This window comes from Lepisma saccharinum, chromosome 22, assembly GCF_977018435.1.
Source record: "Lepisma saccharinum chromosome 22, izLepSacc3.1, whole genome shotgun sequence".
Taxonomy (NCBI): domain Eukaryota; kingdom Metazoa; phylum Arthropoda; class Insecta; order Zygentoma; family Lepismatidae; genus Lepisma; species Lepisma saccharinum.
In genome coordinates, this window is record NC_139250.1 from 30,269,752 (window position 1) to 30,292,037 (window position 22,286).

At 34.8% G+C, this 22,286-nt stretch overlaps 1 protein-coding gene and 1 long non-coding RNA gene across 4 annotated transcripts in view; both read right to left on the reverse strand.

Moving 5' to 3' along the window:
• Positions 1-1,381: 1,381 nt before the first annotated feature.
• On the reverse strand, positions 1,382-13,541 carry LOC146004922 (uncharacterized). The gene is made up of 4 exons (XR_014443970.1): positions 13,342-13,541; positions 3,666-3,730; positions 3,139-3,189; positions 1,382-1,785 (listed from the first exon to the last, which is right to left on the reverse strand). It is a non-coding gene; the product is annotated as an uncharacterized LOC146004922 (long non-coding RNA).
• A 4,704-nt stretch (positions 13,542-18,245) lies between these two features.
• LOC146004630 (neurensin-1-like) overlaps positions 18,246-22,286 on the reverse strand; it is a 318,268-nt gene continuing 314,227 nt past the window's right edge. For all 3 annotated transcript variants that reach the window (XM_083143521.1, XM_083143522.1, XM_083143523.1), the window contains one exon: positions 18,246-21,784. In XM_083143521.1, the coding sequence (XP_082999647.1) occupies positions 21,311-21,784 (474 nt within the window). In that variant the 3' untranslated portion in view covers positions 18,246-21,310. The remainder of the gene's footprint in view (positions 21,785-22,286) is intronic.

Sequence of the window (22,286 nt, forward strand, 5' to 3'; positions counted from 1 at the left end):
ATAAGGATCCTCCGACATTCACGACTATAAAGAAGTGGTGTGATCAGTTTTTGGCGACCGGCAATGTTTTGAAAGGACACTGTGGTGGTAAACCCAGAATCCAGGAACAGGTTGTAGAAAATGTGCGGAGGTCATTCGAAAGTAGTCCACAGACGTCCGTAAGACAAGCAGCGAGAGAACTTGGTATGAAACGGTCGACAGTTCACAAAGTTCTTCACTGCTTGTCTTACTGACATCTGTGGACTCCTTTCGAATGAACCTGTGCACGCTTGTTTAGAATCTCCATTTTCAAACAATCGAGTGCTGCAGCGCCACTACGGCTATTGCGCGCACTGAAACGCTAGCACATAAACTTTTTGAGTTTCTGCTTCTGCTGCTTCCGGAATCACAGCTGTACAATTTAAAATGAAAAAGTTATAGACTTTCAAAATGTTGGAGTCTTATTGTGGACACGCTGTATTTGTTTGTTCTCATTGATTTTCTTCACACTTAAAATGTCTTACTTATCACATACAAATAACCGTTCACTAGAGAATTACTTCGTAAAAAAGTTTACATGCACATAGAATTTGTTAAAAATCGAATGACTAATGAGTAATTTTGTTTTATTGCTTTCATAAATACATTTATGTACTTAAAAGTAGTGGCCAAGAGCGCCCGTAGAGAGGGTGCCAGGAGGGGGCACATGTCTCCCCTGAGATATCTGGAAAGACTTAAAAAAATTCAAATTTTCAAAATTGTAGCTTGAAAACATGGACGAGAGGTACCGTGAAAGACAGAAGATTAAGAGCCTGTGGAAATTATCCTTGTGCTTGGAATGCTTTATGAGAAATCTCTTAACTTGGGGAAAGCATCACCCCTCATTTCCCCCACTTTAAGCACTGAGAAACAACCCTTCGGGTGGCCTTGTTGGTGGTAGTGGTATCAGTAGTAACAGCAGCAGCATTAGTAGTACTACTACTAGTAGTAATTAAACTGCAATAAAACACTGGTAATGTGAATTTGTATATAAACAGTTTCAGAAATACCCCCTTGATGAAATCCTACGTACGCCACTGCCTTGATACTAATGGTGATCATTTTCAACACCTACTACGAGATCATTGTGCTTCATATACAACAAGGTATGTCCCTGTGAAATTTCACTGAATTGCATCCATTGTTTTCAATGTTAGGGGGCCGAGTACAAGTGAAAAACCATGGTAGTTGAACGTTTATTCAAACATTCAGCAACTTGGTATCACATTAAAAAAAATGCTCATGTATTATACCGTGTTTGTTACAACCTGTCCCGCTTCCCGCGCTAGCTGATCGCTGGCTTTTCTAGCAGAAACCACGCGGCGTTGCTGCTGCAGGTCGCGTGAACTCCGTGAAGGGGAAAGCGAAAGCCAGGCAGCAAATTAAAATACGCAACGTGGCAACAGCGCCTACGTAAGCACCTCTCTTCTGCCTTCCAGTCGCTCCTCGCTGCCCAGCAGACGACCTTTTCCTCGTTTCTCATTGGCACCGAAACTGTCGAGCGATCGCTAGCGCGGGAAAAGGGACAGGTTCTAACAAACGCGGTATAAACCTTTCAAGTTTAACATATTCTTCTACCAAGAAAATTCAAGTTTTTTATAATAATATTGTGAATTCAAAACTTAGCTGTATACAGTTGTCTGTTAAAGGGATGGAATTAGTTTTCCAAAACATTTGATTTTTTACAATTTCCAAACACACAAATTCACAAAGGTATGTAGACTATGTTGTTCTTCATCTTCTTCCGGCAGTATCTTGAAGCTATTTCTGGAAGAATTAAAAGAAAAAACTTTTTAACATAAAATTATAAGGGTTATTTTGAAAGTATCTACAGGCCTACTTGATTTTTGTTTAGAATTTCAACATTAATTGCTTAATACATAGGGTGACCATAATATTTTGACCCAAAAACGGGACATCCTAAGGAGATCAGTTTACCTCCTCCTTTCCTGAAGAATCGGTTAGGCCTAATTATAAAATTATTGTTATTATTAACGTATTGTTATGGATCACATAAATGATACATCATAAACAATAAATGAAATATGACCTCTTGTTGTCAAAGGGTATTAATTAATTATTATAATATCGGTACAATTTACATAGCGTTTCTTTTCCTTTCTGATCAATCTTTGATTAGTCCTACGCTGAATTTGAGTAATGCAAGAAGTATTTAGCAGAAGATCCAATCTTCTTGAGAGCATCTTTATTCTTCACCAACCGTTTATAAATCTCACCGAAAACCTTATTCCACACACCAGACAACACAATTCTAGATTTTCAAGTTTGTCAAGACGCAGGAACTTTAAATTCCTTTTGCAACTATGTAAAGAAACTGCATGCTTTTTCACTGCTCTACAAAGAGCGGATCACATACAAATCAAGCCATCTTTTTTAGCATGAAATGCCTCTGAAAGTTTGACTTAATAACTCATAGACTTTTGTAAAAACGGGACAATGAGTGGCTTTTTAATAAAATGGACGGGACGACCGGGACACACCTCTGAACCGGGACTGTCCCAGTCAAAACGGGACGTGTGGTCACTCTATTAATACAGAATCGAGTGTAAATGTGTATTTCTTTAGCAATTATTTATTTTTCATTCAATCATTAATTTGAAATTTGGATTGGGCTCCCAGATTATAGGGTATTTGAGCGTGTAATTAATTTAAAGAAAATACTCTTATTGAGAAAAACACACTAAAAAGTGTTTTCAGAGAATGGAACAAAGTTATGTACGATTTCTTGTTCTTGTAGTAGGCAATTGGAATAGATACTTGCAATAAATAGTTATCAATATACCATAGTTATAATATGTAATTTGAAACATGTTGGTATTAGCTTAATATGATTCAAATGAGATATACTATATTCATGGTCATAATTATAATATCTACATTCCTCCACAAAAACGATCAAGTATATTTTCTTTCTTTTAAAGTAATATTGAGCCTTAACATATCTTTATCCTCTTATTATCTATTAGTATAAATTAAAGGTAAAGAAGACAAAATCCGATATTTCAGAAAATTGTTATTTCATATTGATGTACAAATACCTCTTGAATTTATAAGTTTTTTTGTGACACCTATAGTTTAATTATTTTGAGATCATCATACCATATGCATAGCTTCATCCTAATGTAGAGCTAAGGAATGCGACACGAAATGCTGAAAGAAACAAAAATGAGCGATGTATAATAGTATAATTACAGGTTGTTTTTAAAAACAAAAATTAAAATATCCTTTAAGAATACTATAATTATGTGTGAAATATTCACATTTCAGACAAGTTTACAACATTTTATCTTGGGAAAATTTACAAATTAATATTGAAATTAAATATATTCTACTGAAATAATATGTGGAAAATTTAGAATCAAACATAACCTCCAGATAATATACTATTCATAAGAGTCCTAAATATGTCATTAATTTATAAACAATCTTAATATCCCATCATTCCCAGATTGATAGTCAAAGTGGCAACATATGGAGAGTTTTTTGTATCCAAATTTCACATAGCGATAATATTTCATTATACGCATATTATTACGATTTTTAAAAAATCTTAATCTTCACGTGTAAGAATACTGAGGTTGTACCAGAACATGAAATTTAGGACATATTAACTATATCATATTTACCTGACTAGAGTTAGTATTGGTCCTGGTGCTATAGGACATCTGTTCGTACTGGTGTTTTATGAACACTGAAATGAGTAAAACATTTTTTCTGGATTAATATTGGATGCAAATAATTGCACATTTAAACTTACTTTTTTATGTTTTTGCCTTCAGAAGAGTAATCCCTTTTACAGAATCGTGGACACATTATGAACAGACAATACAGGTCTATCAAAATTTTACATTATAAGATAATCTCTATATATAAAAAGTGATGTATGTGTGTATATAGGGGAAGGTTGCTGTCAATGGACCACATAAAAATATTTAAGTTCTTCCGATAGTAGGTTTAGCCTAAATTGAACTCTGTATATGGAAATATTTTGTATACCACTTTCTAAACAGCCATGTACATTTACAATGTTGATGTATTTTTTTGTTATTGTTCTAAAAATGAAAATCATAATTGTGATAAATAGTCCATTGATGGCAACAGGTCTCCATGAATGGACCATCGAGTTTCCGTCAATGGACCATTTGTCAAAAGAAGGAAAACTGTATCAAAGAATTAGTTTTCAAATACGTAATTAGGTAAAACAAAAATTACGAAAAATTATCTGAAAATGTCAAATCAGCATTTATATTTGAACAATATCTGGTGCCAGGTTGAGGCTGATGACTCTGATTTCTGGTTGCTGGAAAGTCTTCTGAAGTAACATCTTCAATGTGGTCTGTTGTAGGCTAGGATTCAAAGACAGTTGATGGTGCAAAATGGTGATCTTGGAACACATCCTGATGCTTTGAGAGCACCGAAAGCAGTAGTCATTGTTGCAGCTTTGGCATATGTGTTTCCAAATAGCGGCGACTTTACGAACTGTAACTCCCAACTCGATCAGGATGAACCCTAAGGTACTTTTCTATTTACATAGTGAAGTACGTTGATAGAGGTTTGAAAAAAGCAACATCAAGTGGCTGGAGCTTTGCATTGTGTGGCTGGGCAGAGCCAACATAATGACTCCATTAGTTCTGGCCATTTCGATGGCTTCCAAATTTTTAGTGTAAGTAGAATGTCTATCACAAAGGAGAAGCACAGGATCTTGCTTGTTTGGTTTTACACTTTTTATAAAATGGAGCATCCACTCGCAGAAAATGTCTTTGTTGATATAGCTACTCTCGCGATTAAAGACAAACACTGTCCCAGGTGGTGAGCCATCTTTGAAGTCTTCACACGATCTAGCACGTTTGTAAATGAGCATAGGCGTAGGACAAACCGGTCCATTCAATGATAGCAACCTCGTCATATTGGATTCTTTAGAAGACACACAAGTAATGCCTGCAAAAACGAAACATCCTATATCGGATTTAGTAGTACAAAAAGCGCTCTTTAACTTCACTGATGTGTGAAGTTGCTAAATGAGGCATTACTCGCGAAACATTTACAGAGAACAAGTGTAGAGTTATAGCATTGAGTCAGAGAACATACCTGAATTTTTAGCTCGCGATGGAATGGCTCCAACGTGTTCCTTCTCCTGAACACAACTGACGGGAAGGAAAGAAGAGAATTCAACTGTCTTCGCGCATGCGCTCTAGTCCTGTTGCGGAAAATACGTTGAAGGTCCATCCATGGAAGCGGTCCATTGATGGCAACCTTCCTCTATGTGTGTTTGTTCCAGCATAACTCTCGAACGCCTGGAGCGATTTCAACCAAACTTGATACACGTATCACTTGCAATCTCGAAGAAAATGCTGTGGGTTTAAGACACCCCTTGCATCCCTAGGGGAGGGGGTGACATGTAAAAATAATCGAAAACGACCGATATTAGTGTGGAATCCGTAGTTTTCGGGGTCGCTAAGATGAATAGTAACACTCCCAATGCCGTTCCATTTATTTATTCTTGCTCCTGGAGGTGAAACTAAAAATGTTGCTTATAATCAAGTTTTGAGTTAAATTAATATTATAGTGAATTTGTAAAAGATTTTATTTTAAAATTTGTATTCTGTACTTATATTTTTCAATACCTCTGTAAATAAAATTAGTTACACTTTGCACTATAGTTAGAATTAATTATTCTCCTGTCTAATAGAAGATTTGGATAAATAATTACCAGAGCAACGCCGGGTAATCAGCTAGTCTTATATAAATACACACACACACATACATAACACATATAAATATACATGGTGGACCATTTAAGTTGTTGATAACTCGAAACATCTTACAAACGAAGCGTTTTCGAAAGAAATGTTTCAAATAAATTTAATTGACTTTAAGGGGAAAGATAATGTCATCATGTATGTTTTAGTAAGCGGCCATTTCGAAGGTCATTTGAAGGTCGTTCAAATTTTAAAATGGAAACCTATGGTTCAATATTTTTATTCATGTTACAAGAAATAAACAACTTTTGTAGAAGATATTTTTCCATTCATCACGTAGTTTCACAGTCGAAAAAAAATTGCAACAGAAATTCATGGTATCGAAATTCCCTGTGAAGGGAATATCTGTGTTCATATTATCGATTGAATTATAGTTCTGTATTTGCTTGTGCTGAACTACCATACTTTTTAGGCTTTTCATAGGCACCCAAAGAACACATTTCCTCTATGTTTCCTTGCATACTTTGGATCTAAGCGAACACTAATACTTAGCTATGTGTTTCTAGTCAACTGCATGTTTTTACGGCCGAAGCTATGTAAATAGTGAATCGTGCTATGAGTTCACAGGTACTTTGTCTATTAAGTTTAGTGAGATTCCTATATGGACAGTGGTTTCAAATGCACCTGTCAAAGTTGTAGTTACAGAGTTCAGGAGGCTGTCGCTTCAGGCGCCTAGGTAAAGAGAGCGTCAAACGATAAGGGAAAAGTTCGTAAAGAGTAAAATTATTGTCAGTTTGCAAAGAAATTTGATGATCGTCGTGGTACTGTAATATGCAACACCGAATTATGACGAGCTTCCAAGAAGGAATTCTAACAATTTTTTTTTTTTCATTTCGTTATAAAGTGACTATTAAAAGGTGTGAACGCAGGCTTTCTTATAGTTCGTTTGTTTTCAAGTCGACTTTATGAACAGAAAAGCCAATCGGAACAGAATCTACAGTTTAAAGTGGGATCTGTTATGTGCCTCCACCGGGTATCGAACACGGGAGGACCCCTGGATTACAACGGGGAGGCCCTAGATCTGACAATGTGTTACATGTGTTACAGATTTTTCTTAGAAAATAATATATATTTGTAAATTAAATGTTACAATGATTATTAAAATATAGAACATGTCTACATGTGAGTTAAGAAAAAAAAAATCGTAACACGACTGCAATTCCAAAAAAGACGGGGCAAGAATTAAAAAGAATGGACTGTCTTGAGAAAATCGGGACGTCTGGTAGCCTCGCATCAATGGTTATGAAATAAAACTACCCAAAATTGCAGACTGCATGCTTCTGCAGCCTGCCTCTCCACACAATAATTCATTCATTTATGCAAGGACAAAATTGAATTTTTTACAAATGTGAAAAATCGTCGATGTTAATCTTGTAGCTTCTTGTAAATTCACATTAATATATTTTAGAGTTTGACCGGGGGGCATGGCCCCCAAGGCCCCTCCCCTGGGTACTGGCCTGCACACACACACAAACACACACACCGATACCGATACTCTTACCGATTCCCACAGATACCAATACTTGAAAATTGTAATAATTAAAATTTGTTCAAAATATTGATCAATATTGGTGTGTAAATATTCTTCTCCAATTATACTATGCATCAATTTACCAATAAATTTGCTTTAGAATATTCAAGAATTTTATCTAACTAACTAACTAACTCTCTAGCCTTCTTAAACCCGAAGGTTCATGGCTGCAGCAACACAGGCCTTCCATCTTTCCCTATCTTGAGCAAGATCTATATACTCTTTTCCATCCCTACCGATTTCCCTTAGGTCCATCTCAACGTTGTCCCTCCATCTTCGTCTTGGCCTTCCTACAGGTCTCTTACCATCAGGTTTCCCAACAAGAATCCTGTATACTCCTCTTTCCTCTCCCATTCGTGCCACATGGCCTGCCCACCTAAGTCTTCTTGATTTAATTATTCTAATAATATCTGGACATGAATACAAATTATGTAGTTCTAAATTATGTAACCTTCTCCACTCACCTGTCTCCTCATCCCTTTTAGGTCCAAAGATTTTCCTAAGGATTTTATTCTCAAATACTCTCAATTTATGTTCCTCTTTCAATGTAAGGGACCAAGTTTCACATCCATATAATACTACAGGCAAAATTACTGTTTTGTATATTTTAACTTTTAGTTTCTTAGATATTAAACGAGAAGACAAAAGTTTATGAAGAGAGAAGTAACATGCATTTCCTGAATTAAGCCTACTTTTTATTTCCTCTTTAATATAATTTTCATTTGTTAATATTACTCCTAAGTATTTGAATTTGGAAACTGGTTCAAACGAGTTGTTATCAATAATTAGATTTTGATTATTACCTAACACTTGGTTTCGGCCTGTAAGCATATATTTAGTTTTCTCTTTGTTAACTTCCAAACCTATCTCTTTAGCAGTTTTGAAAAATATTTTAGCATTATTCTTAATTGTATTCACATCATCCCCCAGTAAGTCTACATCATCTGCATATGCTAACAACTGAGTCACACCATTTAATTTTAGTCCTTCTTTAGTTTCTTTTACCTTCCTAACAGCATATTCTAAGGCAAAATTAAAGAGCAATGGAGATAATGCATCTCCTTGTTTTAACCCATCATGAATTGTAAATTTGTCAGACATATTAATACCCACACGAATTTTACTTTCTGTTTCACTGGTGCATATTTTTATCATACTAACAAGCTTCTTAGGTATTCCAAACTCTACTAATATATTATATAATTTATCTCTTTTGACCGAATCATATGCTTTTTTGAAATCAATGAATAGTTGATGGACATTTTGATTATATTCCCACTTTTTTTCAAGTGTCTGTCTGATGTGAAAAATTTGATCTGTAGTTGATCTGTTACGTTTAAATCCACATTGATAATCACCTATAATTTCATTAGCATATGGGGTTAGTCTTGTTAAAAGAATGTTAGATAATATTTTATATGTTGTTGAGAGTAGAGAAATTCCACGGTAATTATTGCAGTTCATTTTATCACCTTTTTTAAACACAGGGACAATTATGGATTCTTTCCACTGTTGAGGGATTACTTCTTTATTCCATATTAAACAAATTAATTTATGAATTTGACATATTAATGAATTTCCACCATATTTAATTAACTCAGCTGGTATTAATTCAATGCCAGGTGCTTTGTTATTCTTTAGCCTTTTAATAGCATCTTTAACTTCAGTCAAGTTAGGTTCTGGAACTAAAGGTTCTGCTGTGTGTACTTCATTCACTACTGATTTATCTCCTACATGGACATTTAAAAGGTCATTAAAGTAGTTCTTCCATCTATGTAGAATATCGCTTGGGTCAGCTAGAAAATCACCGTCTTTATCTTTTATCAAGTTTACTTTAGGTTGCAACCCCTTTCTAAACTCATTTACACCTTTATATAAATCTCTGATATTTTTATTTTTGCTGTTTGTTTCAATTTCGTTAATTTTACTTTTCAAGTAATCTCTTTTTTTACTTCTAAACGTGCGGTTAACTTCTCGCTTTATTCTATTATAATTGTTTAGATTTGTATCATCAGAGTTATTTAACCACCTAAGTCTAGCCTGATTTCTTATTTCTATTAGATTATGACATTCATTATCAAACCATGGCTTACTTTTTCTCGGTTTATGGTATCCTATACTTTCTTTAGCTGCTGATTCTATTGCATTACGTATGTGCTCCCAATTCTTATTTACGTCTATTTCATTTATATTTTCATCATCATTTAAATCCTGCAAAACATCAAATCTATTTGACAGTTTAATTTGGTAATCTTTCTTGATTCTTTCATCAGTAAGCTTTCCTGTATCAAATTTTAGAACTTTTAGATTTTGTTGCTTATGATTTAACACTGAGAGTCTTTCTCTTAATTTAGCAATTACTAAATAATGGTCACTGGCACAGTCCGCACCTCTATGTGTACGAACGTCAATTATACTAGTATGTCTTCTCTTATCAATGAGAATATGATCTATCTGATTATGAGTTTTACCATCTGGAGAAGACCAGGTATATTTATGGATATCTTTATGTTTAAAAGTGGTACTTTTCACAATTAAATTCTTTGAGGTTGCAAAAGTAATCAATCTTATACCATTATCATTACTTAATTCATGAAGACTTTCTTTACCAATTGTAGGTTTAAATGTCTCTTCTTTGCCAATCTGTGCATTACAGTCACCTAACAGAATTTTCATATCATACTGAGAAAATTTATCAAAGACCTGTTCTAACTCTGTATAAAAATCATCTTTAGTATTATCATCTTTATCTTCCGTTGGTGCATGTATGTTTATTAAAATAATTTTGCACCACCTACCCTGTAAAACTGCATATGATATCCTATCATTAATAAATTCTACTGTTTTAAGAGCCGAGATAATTCTATTATTTATAAAAAAGCCTGTTCCAAAATTATGATTTTCAGTACCACCATAGAAAAAAGTATAATTTTTAGTTTTACAATTCCCTTCTCCTGGCCACCTAACTTCCTGGACAGCTACTACATCTAATTTATACTTAAGTATCTCATTAACTGTACACTGAAATGCCCCAGGCCGGTAAAGGCTCAGAACATTCCAGGTGCCTAATTTAATATCCTTATTCCTAATGTAGATCTTATCCTTAGTCCAGGGACCTCCCAAAGTAGTCCCCACCCGGAGATCCGAACGGGGGACTATTTTACCTCCGGAATATTTTACCTTGGGAACATCCATGGCCTTATATTGCTGATTCTTGACATGGCTTTTTACAGTGCAGAGTTGTCAGCTCTACGCCTAACCCCCAATATGAATGGAGGAACTACTACACAAGATAAACACAAACACATTAGACAGCACAATTACTGCACAAGATGAACACAAACACATTAGATAGCACAACTACTACACAAGACACACACAAACACATCAGAACTATAACACAATATAAACACAAACACCCCATAACTACTACACAATATAAACACAAACAAACTACACACCACAACTACTACACAAGACAAACACAAACAAATTAGACAACACAACTACTACGCAAGGCAAGACAAACATACTAGACAGCACAATTACAACACAAGACACATACATACACACCACCGATACTACACAAGACAAACAGAAACACATTCGACAGCATTACTACTACACAAGATAAACGCAAACACACTAGACAGCACAACTACTACACAAGACAATCCCAACCACACTAGACTATATATAAAGTGTGTGTATGTATGTATGTATATAATTGCATGGGTGGAGAGAAATAAATTAATATTACTCCTAAGTATTTGAATTTGGAAACTGGTTCAAACGAGTTGTTATCAATAATTAGATTTTGATTATTACCTAACACTTGGTTTTGGCCTGTAAACATATATTTAGTTTTCTCTTTGTTAACTTCCAAACCTATCTCTTTAGCAGTTTTGAAAAATATTTTAGCATTATTCTTAATTGTATTCACATCATCCCCCAGTAAGTCTACATCATCTGCATATGCTAACAACCGAGTCACAACAACAACGAGCAACATCATCACTCGTATCCAAATATTTACTATCGTCCTGTAAAAGTGCAAGAATTTTATCATAATATTAAAATAGATATTATGTAATCACAAAATATACCGTGCGTCCAATTCCTTGCGAGGCCGAGAGATCGGGAGAAGTGTGGCGGAGATGCAGACATTTTCGACCAGTAACGTCCCGTTTAAGTTTACCCTCGAAAACGTTTTGCTTACCTCGGAATCGTTTGAAGGTTTCGAATGTGCAAGACTCTATCAAGATTACGTTGCAGACTAAACCGTTAAAGGTCAATGGTTTTCGTGAGCATTGTTTGCAATCTGAAAGCTCCGAGCTTGAGTTGTTCTTTCTATCGCGACTACAGGTGCCCTGGACAGAGCTGCGAATCGAGTGAGGAACAGACCTTGAACCAAAAGCGTGTTAATTTCGTACTGCGTGAGAGAGGGTGGTTTTTGGTTACTTGCCGTGCTACTTCTTTGTGTAATTGCAGTGTGTGTATGTTGTGTGTAAGTGAGGCGATTCAAATGCCAGCCACAAAGTTCACGTTAGAACAAACAATTTTTATGTATGACACTTACGCGAAAACAAACTCGTGTCGAGACGTGTGTAGGCAATTTGCACAGAAATTCCCTAGCGTTTCACCTGCATGAACTAAAAGACAATATAAGTGCAGAACTTGGAAGAATTACGGAAGAAGAAATTTTGCGCGTGAAACAAAATTTCATCAAACGATGCCAGGAATGTGTGAATGTAAGTGGACATCACTTTGATCAACTCTTATAACACAGGTTAGTGCTCTTTTTGCAATATTAATATAAATATAAGTAACTAAACTAACTAACTCTCTAGCCTTCTTAAACCCGAAGGTTCATGGCTGCAGCAACACAGGCCTTCCATCTGTCCCTATCTTGAGCAAGATCTCTATACTCGATTTTCTTTAAGTCTATCTCAATGTTGTCCCTCCATCTTCATCTTGGCCTTCCTACAGGTCTCTTACCATCAGGTCTCCCAACAAGAATCCTGTAAACTCCTCTTTACTCTCCCATTCGTGTCACACGGCCTGCCCACCTAAGTCTTCTTGATTTAATTATTCTAATAATATCTGGACATGAATACAAATTATGTATGTAGTTCTAAATTATGTAACCTTCTCCACTCACCTGTCTCCTCATCCCTTTTAGGTCCAAATATTTTCCTAAGGATCTTATTTTCAAATTCTCTCAATTTATGTTCCTCTTTCAATGTAAGGGACCAAGTTTCACACCCATATAATAATACAGGCAAAATTACGGTTTTGTATATTTTAAATTTTAGTTTCTTAGATATTAAACGAGAAGACAAAAGTTTATGAAGATAGAAGTAACATGCATTTCCTGAATTAAGCCTACTTTTTATTTCCTCTTTAATATAATTTTCATTTGTTAATATTACTCCTAAGTATTTGAATTTGGAAACTGGTTCAAACGAGTTGTTATCAATAATTAGATTTTGTTTATTACCTAACACTTGGTTTCGGCCTGTAAGCATATATTTAGTTTTCTCTTTGTTAACTTCCAAACCTATCTCTTTAGCAGTCTTGAAAAATATTTTAGCATTATTCTTAATTGTATTCACATCATCCCCCAGTAAGACTACATCATCTGCATATGCTAACAACTGAGTCACACCATTTAATTTTAGTCCTTCTTTAGTTTATTTTACCTTCCTAACAGCATATTCTAAGGCAAAATTAAAGAGCAATGGAGATAATGCATCTCCTTGTTTTAACCCATCATGAATTGTAAATTTGTCAGACATATTAATACCCACACGAATTTTACTTTATGTTTCACTGGTGCATATTTTTATCATACTAACAAGCTTCTTAGGCATTCCAAACTCGATTAATATATTATATAATTTATCTCTTTTGACCGAATCATATGCTTTTTTGAAATCAATGAATAGCTGATGGACATTTTGATTATATTCCCACTCAACGAAATTATAGCAAAATATTGATCTAACTTACAAGACACGGCGAGAATAATCACAAGCAGACCAATCAAGAGAACAGCCTTCTTAATGACCAAGCACCTCTTTGTGTTACGGTTAATCACTCTTGGCTTCAACTCCTCCGCGTCGAAGTCCATTTGAAGATTTGCTGCAGCCATTTTGTGAGTGACATCCATAGCGGCACCTGAGAACCAACACTGAACACGAGACCCTACGCTGCCTACACAAGAGCCTTTCAGTGACGTCAGGATCATTACCCAACGGTCACAATGCCACACCACAAGTACTATCCGACTCCAAATGTAAACAGTATTGTGTTTGGTCTTATCAGGTGGTTTTGTGGAAGAACATGACGCATGCACACAAATTGTACTACGCAGGAACTGGTGTGCAGTAATAGCTAAAGATTGCGACGAATGTCATTTACACAGTTGCTTAGGAATTTCGAACGCATAACAATGCATAGCGTCATCAATTACTAGTAATTATTACCGAAGTAGTGAAAATGCAATGGTTCTCATTGCTTACTTGTAATTATTGTGAATGTTCTTGGTAGTAGCGTGGAAGTAAAATGTTAAATCATCACAATTAGGCAGCTTTGTAAATCAATTCAGGTAAATAATGTCATCAGAAATACTATGACAGTCTATTTCGTCCGTAGAGAGTTGCTTGCATGCTTTCTGAAAGCACTGGCATAAGGAGGATTTTTCAGGAGGGGCTGGAACTGTAAAGGTGAACAGTGCATAGATATTTCGTAAAATAAAAACTTTCCACTCTCAAAAATTATAATCCACCCGAAATTGCATTTACCACTCTGGTTTTTCCCGAGTTTCTTCACAGGTTTCATTTGAAAATTGTAGATATTCTCAAAATTTCGGAGGGGCTGTATCCTCTTCAGTCCCCTTCTGCGTACGCCAATCTCTAAAAGGATTGACGAGAAAGTGGTATCTTGCTTTGATCCTCGCAGCTACCAAGTTCTATCTCTTTTCCGTTCTCTTTTGTTCCTCTCTTTCATTCTCTTTCTTTTATACTCCATTTTTATTTTATTTCTCCCTTTCTTTTTCCTTCTTACTCTATATTTTCTACTTAGTTTGTCTATCGTTTTCTTTTTATTTCTCCTTCTCTACCTCTCTCCTTTTCACTGTTTTTCTACCTTTTCTTCTATCCTTCCATCTCTTATCTTCGTTTCTCTATTTATCCACCCTCTCTTTTCATCTTTCTTTATTCTCGTATCTCTTCATTTCTTTCCTTTATTCTTTTCCCTTCCTCTGTTTGTCTTTATCTTCCTGTTTCCTTCTTTCTAAAATTGTTTCTCTTTCTCTGTTTCTTCCTCTCTTTTTCTTTCCATCAATTTGTCTTATTATTTCTCTTGCTTTTTCTTCTCTCTTTTTCTCAATTCATGTGATTCTTTTTTTTTACGATAAATGATAGCCTACTGCGAAGTAGTCGCAGGATGGCAGAAGTTAGCACACTATTTTGTCACGGCATAAAATGGTATATTGTTATACAGTCACTTGATTTGCCAAAGCCTCAATAGAAAAGGCAAACATATGTGGAGTTTTAATTGTTTTCAAACACAGGAAGACTTGAATGCCTACAGAGGAATTAAAATCTAATTCCAATAATAATAAGCCGTACACAAACAATTATTTTTGTATGCTGAAGCGCGGGGGCTCGGGCCCCAGGTGTCCCTCCTTAGGGCCAACTCTGCTCAAGCCAATAGGAACATGACTTGCTGCTACGTTACCAACCACGGTAATATAATAACTTGTGTGGGATCGATTTAATATAATCCCTAACTCAAAATATTACAACATGGCTAACTCCATGCTTGGCAACAAATAAACAAAACAATTGAATATCTGCACACACGGATATGACAACATCGTAGATATTTCACAATCTATCTATTGCACTTGCGAATACTTCATTAATCTTAGAGAGGTTTGGTTTATAAAATAATAGTAAACCACTACAGTATGAATTAATTTATTGGCATGAACTATTTCATACAATAAATATGGACAGATTTCAGAACAACATATTCATTTGAAGTAACGAGACACCACACACCTGTAGTTTACAATATTCGTTTCATATGTCAACAATTACCTGATGTGTAAAACTTTGTGCTTTGTTTATTGTTGAGCCTCGAATAACATCAAGCACAAAGGACCATACACATCAGATCTAGGAGAAAAACTTAAAAAAGTTAGAATCAACATTGTTTGAACATTATACGATGTCAGAAAACATTGATGAAATGACGTAATCCTGCAACACGTTACGATATATGAATATTGACAATAAATATGGCTTTAAATAGAGATTTCCCTTCGAACAACAACATATATTTTAGAACATTGATAGAGTTTGTAAGGATTTGTAACCACTTCATTAGTTCCATCACAGATAAAAGTTCAATATACAACACTAAAATAGATGTAACACTTCTTTTCAACCAACTACCAACGTCAACAAGGAAACCTGACAATCAGTCTTACTATATTAGACATATTTTAAAACATTTTCCTTACAATTATAATAGCTGCCGTCATACATTTGCTTACAATAACATGTATACAAGAATATGAGTAATATTATGTCAAGGTCGATGTCAAATGCACGTAATCAATAGCCACTGTCATCAACAGTTTCATATTTTACCAAAATATATTTCTATATGGTACTCGTTGGTATATTCCGTTTATATCAGGCGATTATTTTCCTTTAGGTCTACATTAGAGGTAAATTTCTAACATTAACTTTAGCTAATTGTTGCATCACGTAACCTTGGTTTTGAGTTTATATTTGGAATACCAATATACGAGGGAGAGTCAAATGAAATCCTTAATATGTTTTTGTTTTTAAACTAGTAAGTTTCTGCATGAAGGGATGGACAAGTTTGCTGCATTTTAGTATAGACCCATTCCTGATCCACATATATTTTCAAGTCTGATTTAGTGCCTGTATACCTCAAGAAGAAGAACATTTGGAATCTGTGTGCCACCGCGAAGGTCTTTCCACCGATCTGCGTGCGGACCGAAGCCATTGTAAACTTGCTGGCGTGGTAAGCATGGATATAGGCATTGCATTTTCGTTTGCCGTAGAAGTTCTAGGCTTCCAGAGGGCAAGAAACCACTGCTCTTCGCTGGTGCATGTGTATGCAGGAGTCGCCATCTTTAAAATAACAAAAATGGTGTTGTGAAGCTCACTTGATCAGTGTTACTGCCTTGAGGTCGTTTCTTTAATAACAGTAAATATAAATTTGACCTGCTTACAGTCTGTTCTATAATTTTTGTCGGACTTTTATTTTTATTTGACTCTCCTTCATATTTCGCAAATGATTACTTTCCATGTAGCAATCTAAAAGTAATTCTATTTCACTAAAAATGGTAGGATTAGTAATATACTAAGTAAATACAGGACACTGACTACTTGTACTTAAACTCATTTTTATAATGAAAGAAAACTTGTGAAAATTAACTGTAGTGCAGGTCGACCCATAAGTCAGTTAACGCTAGTCGTTTACAGTAACATGACCTCAAATCGCTACTTCGCTAATTAAGTGTGTACTATGCTAGTCAATGAAGGGGTGAAAATATACTAGTGTCAAATGATTTATGAGCCACCTTGTACTTAAAAAATATCATGATTAATCTTCTCCCATGTTTTATCTGATTCTACAAACATGATATACCTATTATCCTTTAAACCTTCGTTAATAATAGTACAAAAGTAATCTGGATTGTGTTAAAAATAGATTTGTCTTTGTTTCATTTATATCCAAAACTGAATATAAAGTTCATTACCAGTAGTTAACTTTCATATTTCTTATGTTTAAACACATGCTTCTACACTTAAAAGATATGTCAATAATTTTAGCGAAATATAAGTTCATTATTTTGTAGTTTAATTCTTTACTTTAACGTGATTTGTTATAGGCGTACAATACAATATCAGAAATAAGTCTAAACCTAATTTTCATTTTTTACATAAAATGTAATATTTCTGCCGCTTGGGATTACTTTATTTTACACTAATTTAACTTATATAAGTAGATATCAATCATTAAGATTAGTTCAATACTTTTCAAACACTTTTCTTTTTGTTTAGGACAGTCATAGACACTTGTAGGTTGTAACGATTCCATTGGAAGTTAATGGGATTGTTCAACCCGAAGTGTTCGTGACTGAACAATTGGTATAGCATGCATTTATACATGACTATCATCAGCAATTAGTTGCGAAAGAAAAAGTCAAGTCGTTTATGTAAAATATTGACTGTCGATAACATTCATAGATATAGATGAATAGAAACGATTAATTGAATACATATATATTATATATACAGGGTGGGCACAAAGTCGCTTTCCCCAAATATTTGATTTCTTCATTTATTGGGGAAAGCGACTTTGTGCCCACCCTGTACTATATATATATATATATATATATATATATATATATATATATATATATATAAAAAATCAATTCTTATGAAATTTCTGTGTGAAACAAGGAAAAATGGATTTACTAACTACAGGTGCGAATGGAATGCGAAATGGCTGACTTTGGAATGTGCAAAATGATGGTATGCGAGAAAGTAATATATTATAGAAATATTTTAATACATAATATGCACAATCCACCTTGAAATTAATAAGTTAGTAATGTATTCTAGAAATTCAGATTGGCTATAGTTTGTTAAGTTTAGGAAAATGCAATATTCAGTTGGAAAGATTATAATATTAAGTATTTTTTAGTCTGTAATTATTATATCAAGTGTATAAAAAGGGATGTGCTGTTAATTAGATAAAAATGCATGTAAGCTCTAACAGAAGAGAAGAAATATATGAATATACACTTCCCAAAGTATTGTAATGTCAAAATCATTGAATTGAATTATTAAAAGAAGCAATATATAAATTGAAAAGTTTTCTTAAAATGAAGATTGTGTGAGTTGAATATATTGCAGATATAAGTACTGAATATTTTCTCCTGCGCATGTGTGTATAATTCAATAAATATGCATGCACGATTCAAAATGTAATGAAATAACTTGAATTCAAAACCTAGAAGTTCTTTCTTGAACACCCTGTGTGTTATATAATGTCAATCTTGCCCCCCTCCTCTCCCACACATAATTTCATTGAAACTGACACTACTGATCAGAAGTCTTATTTTCTTGTTGCAAATTGCTATAGTCGACGCGCTAGCTTCGTTAACGACCGACTGGCTTTAGAGTCGACGGAGCGCGCCCACCAGCTGCAACAATCACATTCAACGCACAGTGTTGCCACACATCTACTCTACGTCACCTTGTCCCTCCCCCGCACTAGCAGCTTCCAATGGTCCCCACACTGAAGTTGCAAACTACGGCAACAGCTGCGCCCATTGGCTGAAGGTTTAGTGTGATTGGACGAGAACAACTCGCCCACTGTTTAACCCCACCCACGTTCGTGGCGGCGGCTTTCTTCAGTTCTTGAACGTTAACGATGTAAACGCGTGGACTATACGTACCATGGGATTCAAAACCATGAGCGCCAATTGACGTAAGACGTGTTTCGCTGTTGGCCATCTACCATCTAGGGGGTTATAACGTTCGCCGTTTATGATCAGCTGATTTGCAGCATTTGCAAACTGAAACTTACTCATCTATTGCCCTCTAGTCATTACATGGTTTATAATTATTTGTTTTTAAAGCTAATTTCTCGTACATTTATGCATATTAACATTCTTGTATTTTTTCTATTGAGTATTACATTCAAGTATTTCCCTCATATATGGTGTGTATACACATGTATACACTATACTGTGTATCGCATATACATAATTGCGTTGTGTCTTGACATTCGTATAGGTGGGATGGTATTTGAAAAATGTCTTCATTTTGTTCCGAAAGGAGATAATTCTTTCAGCTAATAGAAATCGATAATGCACAGACTTCGTTTAGAAAACATGAATACTAGACATCTCTTAATACAAAATTGGATATAGTGAACATACAGTACATGTAATAAACAGGGAACGGATTTATATGTAGTAACAATGTGCTAAATATGTAAATACATATTTAGTAATTTTCACCAAAATATGAGTTAAATATGGACTTAAAATTGTAAACATATAATATAATAATATAAGATACTACACGAGTAAAGCTACTTCGATATTAATTGTGAAACAACACAAACTGTGTTTTCATTTTATGCTTCCAAAACAATGAATAACAACATTTTGTTGTAATTGTTCAAACGTGAATTTCCTTCTGTTTTCTCTTAAGATGGATTTATTTTGACTGCGTTCAAAATCGCAAGAAGTAATGGGAGTGTATTTGAAATTTGTCAATTATTCGCAAGAACTCTTTAGGGTTACACGGGGACATGCAGTTCTTGCGCGAATATGGAATATATGTTGAGAAACGTCCTGAAATGTGGAAATAATATGCAAAAATAACTAAAATATGTAAAATATGAGCCAAAACCTAATACATGTAAAAATATGAAAAATTAAAACGGAATTTTTCGAGTCTGCATGCCATGATGCGCAAAAGATAATACAAAATATAACTGATTTCAGCTTCGTACATAAATATGTATTTACATTTAAATCCGTTCTCTGGTAAAAAATCATCGTAGTTTCTGCAGCAGAAAAATTATAGCTAACAATATTATTTTATTGGAAGACAGTGAAGAATATCTTCTGAGAACCAAAACGTAAATTGAAAAACGATGAAACAATAGATATCCCTATTTTCACGTCTGTTATATCATATTTTTTTTTATTAAAGAATCTTTCATAAGGCGTGTTACACAACAGTGTTTACCATTCAATGCAATGGTTCTTGAATTTAAACTAAAGCATTGAATATTTGGAAGTCTTACGCTCAAAATTCATTTGGAGAATTTAGTAGGCCTAATTATCTAGGAGAGAGAAATAATTTAGTTACATATTATGCATGATCTTAATAATAATACTTTCAGTGTTGCAGGAAATTCATGTAGTTTATAACGTATATTGATTAAAATCTCTTCTTGGGGTATCTACGTGTTAAAGTTTAGAGAAAACTCTATTTGCCTCACCTTTAACTCAACATCATCTTCATATTAGTCACTGAAAATTATTGTAGTCCTATCTATTGTAATCTACATCGGATAATATCAGGGTAAAAAAATCAAACACTGTATTTATTAAGTAACACGAAAGCTTAAAACTACAAGAGTCGACATAAGTCAGTTAACCGTTGCACCCTACGGGAATTTTTAAATGAGCACTTTAGGGAGTGGCCTGCAAGATCTTCGGACTTAACCTTATGTGATTCCTCCATGTGGGGAATTCTGAAATACAACGTTTCTGCCGTGTAGCCGTGAGATTTGGAACACTTGGAAAAACTCATAGATCTTAATTTTTCACAATTATTCACACCACAATTGTGTAATAGTACCTGTAGATCAGTATTAAAAAGGTGTAATAAGTGCATCGAAAAAATGGCGGCCATTTTGAGCAGTTATTGTAACAGGTGATTTATATTTCTATGTAAATACATACAGTAACATAGTTTGCGTTCTCGGTAAACTTACTTATGCCGACTCCTGTGCCTCATAATTTACTTATTACATTTTTTCAATGTTCAACTTTCAAAACAATTTTTTATGAGTTGAATTCAGTTTGAACAGTGGTTCAATAAACATTGCAGTGACAACAATATGATTGAAACAAGTTTATTTACAGTGATAATGTTATATGTGGTTCGTTTTTGCTACATGAATTTCCTGCATACACTTTATATGGATGTAGTAAAGGTACGTTCAAAAAATTATACATGAGGAAATAAGAATCAGAAGCAAATTCAATTTTGAAATTAAGGTTTCAAGTACTGTAAATGAAAAATTATAAAAGCTGTGTTCTTATGGGTAGTATTGGTAGTCTTGGAAGGATATGAGTGTCTCACAATTCTGCGGAGATTGTCAAGAAAAACTAGAAATTTTAAGGAGCGTCAACCAGTCCTGTTTTAGTCATAAGGGCTGTCTTTTCCCAAATGGGTTGCACATTGCTGACACTCTCCGTGACAGGAATCCTCTTATCGGTTGATGCAGCAAACCCATGCTGTTGAACGCTTATTCGGAAGGGTTCTACGGTGACGGAATCGTCGCAGTAGCTGTACATGAAGGTTGGGAAGAGCAGGGTCACCAGGAGAACAACCCCTCCCGTGCAGAAAACGGTCAACCCCACCAGCTTGCAGAGATCCAGCTGCTTGTTGAACTGGATGGCCGATTTGTCGAGGATCTCCATGTCGTTCTTGTAGCCTATGACGATTTCTCGGAGGGGAACGAGGTAGCCGATCAGCAAGACGACCAGGCCTATGATCAGGAGGTTGATGCCTCCCCAAAGACCAGCTTTGAACCAGAAGGAGCTGCATTTCCGGCGTTTGGGATTGATCAGGTAGCGGAACTGTTCATCCTGCAACAAAAAGGGTGAAAAACCATGAGCAAATATTTTTGTCAAAGATGGTTGTACTATGCAAAAAACAGGATGAGTCAAATTTTCTAAGAAGTAAAGCACAGTGTTGCCATTATGTATTAACCATGGTGCAAAATCATTGAAGTTTGCTGGGTGAAGATCTTAATCTACATACAAACACACACATTATACATAGGGTATACATATATATATAATATATATATACCTAGGTATAATGTTATTAAAAGTAAAAGTATATTGCAATTACCAAATATTTAAAAATATATTACTATTAAATACATATAAGCAATTAATTTGTTTATATATCAGATATTTATAAAGTAGCAAACTAACTCCTTCACTAGGCCTCCGTGATGGCGTTCTGTTCGCGTCGTCGCCTTGTAATCAAGGGGTCCCGGGTTGGAATCCCGGTGGAGGCACATAGTGTTTCGGATCCTACTTTAAACTGTAGGCCCAGTCCCGATTAGCCTTATAACGATCA